The following is a 2,500-nucleotide window of genomic DNA, read 5'->3' as shown; positions in this document are numbered from 1 at the left end:
AGTCTTGAGGGGCACAGCGATGATAATGGCATTTCCCCTAGAAACACGTGGAATTCCTCCCCTGTGGTTTGTAGATTTCAAAAGATTTCCCTCCAAAGCAATTACCATGTTCTATACTGCGAGTGCGGCGTGATGAATGACTCGCTGCGCTTTGCCTTTTCTCCGCAGATTTTCAGGAACCTTACGCTGTGGTGGTCCTCTTAGAAAAGGATTTAGTGGTGATCGACCTTGCACAAAACGGGTGAGCATGACCCTCTGTTCTGTATGTTTGTGTCATATGTTCGTGCACCATCATGTTTTGCTCATGGTGGTTGTTGTGGTCATTTTAATCCGTAGCTTTGACTTGGTGATATTTACAAGTACAAGTAAAACAGAAATATCACTATTCCCTCGTTTGGAAGATTACACAGATATGCATTTTTTCTGTCCGTCTTTTGTAGCTTTTTGTCAATACCGTATTTTCCGGACTATAAGTCGCACCGGCCAAAAAATGCATAATAGAGAAGTAGGAGGAGAGGAGTATGAAATGCGGTTGCAAGTGTGAAAATAACAAATAATATCACATACAAGTCGCTCCGGTGTATAAGTATAAATGTAAGTATAAGTCGCACCCTGGCCAAAACTATGAAAAAAGGTGCAACTTATGGTCCGGAAAATATGGTCTTTTAATTTAGAATTTTTTACATCCAAGTTTTTATTTTTATTTTTATTACGTCATCTTTATGAGAACAAATCATTACAATATAAAATAATAAAATAAAGTAATAGATGTATTAATTTTGTTTAATCAGTTGTGCTTCTTGAAGTCTCTTTTTGTTGTTGTCTCTGACGCAGCGTAACATGTTTTTAAAGTCATTCTTACGTTTGTCTGTTGCAGTTACCCCATATTTGAAAACCCGTACCCCCTCAACATCCACGAGTCTCCTGTGACGTGCTGCGAGTATTTTGCCGACTGCCCTGTGGATCTCATACCTGCACTTTATTCTGCTGGATCGCGGCAGAAACGACAGGGCTACAGTAAACGGGTACAGTGTATACAGCCTGAAGCAGTACTTTTTGCATATTTAAAAACAAACACGTCATTGATTTTGGTGTTATTTTGAACCTGGTCTAAAAGTAGCTTGATTTGGATTACGGTATACAAATCGATATATCAGAACTAGTATGAGAAAGTATGGTAATAAAGAAAATAAAAACATATTTACTGTTAAAAATTGCAAAAAAGCTCAAGACCATTACTGGTCTTGAGCTTTTTTCTTAGTATAAAGATTTTAGTATCGTGAACTTAATTTGTACTAACCAACCATTTTTAAAAACACAATTAATGCGTTTCAGTAATAACATGGCCATCTGCTTTATGTCTATATCGATGCACAAGAGAGGATTATCTTAATTTTACATTGGAAATAAAGTTCTTGATGGCGTCACAGACTTAAATGACAAAGTAAACCTGGAATAGCAAAGTGAGAATAAACAAATCATTAAAAAAGCATCTTCCTCTAAAGTCTTAGCGCCATCTTAACTGTCATTGTACATGTAAAAAAAAATATTTAGCTCATACTTGTACTCAAATAATACACAAAACCAAACACTTTTACATCACTAGTCTTTGAACACCCTTCTATCTCCTGATTAATGATGTATGGCCTCGTAACTCTCCCAGAGGTAACATTTCCCCTGTGTCACATTGGGCTCGTCATAAACCTGGCAAATGTCTGAATTACAAATGTAAATGTCCCTGGTGGCCGCCTCCAGTCATCCAATCTCTGCAAATAAAGGACACATTTTGCATGACTTTGCCGTGCACAAAAATGTTTTAATTTCAGTTGATAATGTGACGTTTGTGCTGTCGTGTGTCGTGTCTTTCTCCGTGTGCATAGTTTCACTCTGGCTTTATTCCCATTTGTCATATCTGGCAACCCAGAGCACAGACCCCCTGCTCCTGCACTCATTATGCATGCCTCTGCTCTTTCCCTGCTGCTGCCTTGTTCCTACATTCTGTCTGAAATGTCACCACAAACTGACCCAAACTGTCTCCCCGAGAATCTTTTATTTTTCAGCATTTTGTGTTACGCAAAAAGCCAAAGAGAGCTGCAGGAGGCTATTCTCACATAAAGATCAGCATGAGTCATCCCCCTGACCTTTGTATGTGTCGACGTGTACGGAGCCAAGCCTCCCGCTAACGCACAAGCACATGCTAATGCTCTCTGAGGTGCATTGTGGGCAATTATTACGGCTGAGGCTGTCACACGTGTCTGCAGTGACAAACCAGAGCACTTTTTTTTTATCATTTCAGGGTTATTGACGATGATCACGCTTTTACAGATATGGAAAATTGCTTTATGTTTTTTTTCTTATCATTACAGTATATTGCATGAAATAGAAAAATACATTGTTCATTCATTCCTCATCATGTCCCCTGTGGCAAGAAGAACAAGAACAAGTGTTTTGTAGGATACTCAATACTAATTTTATTTAGAAACTAGAATTTCATATTCAT

At 38.4% G+C, this 2,500-nt stretch overlaps 1 protein-coding gene across 4 annotated transcripts in view; it reads left to right on the top strand.

Annotated features, from left to right (window-relative positions):
- Positions 1–2,500, top strand: part of stxbp5a (syntaxin binding protein 5a (tomosyn)) — a 129,967-nt gene that overhangs the window by 103,397 nt on the left and 24,070 nt on the right. For all 4 annotated transcript variants that reach the window (XM_072442828.1, XM_072442821.1, XM_072442813.1 and 1 more), the window contains exons 11-12: positions 169–241; positions 878–1,025. In XM_072442828.1, the coding sequence (XP_072298929.1) occupies positions 169–241; positions 878–1,025 (221 nt within the window). The remainder of the gene's footprint in view (positions 1–168; positions 242–877; positions 1,026–2,500) is intronic.

This window comes from Eucyclogobius newberryi, unplaced genomic scaffold (assembly GCF_026437365.1).
Source record: "Eucyclogobius newberryi isolate DKJ021-1_F unplaced genomic scaffold, fEucNew1.0.hap1 SCAF_1, whole genome shotgun sequence".
NCBI lineage: Eukaryota > Metazoa > Chordata > Actinopteri > Gobiiformes > Gobiidae > Eucyclogobius > Eucyclogobius newberryi.
This window is presented reverse-complemented; position numbering and strand designations above follow the sequence as displayed.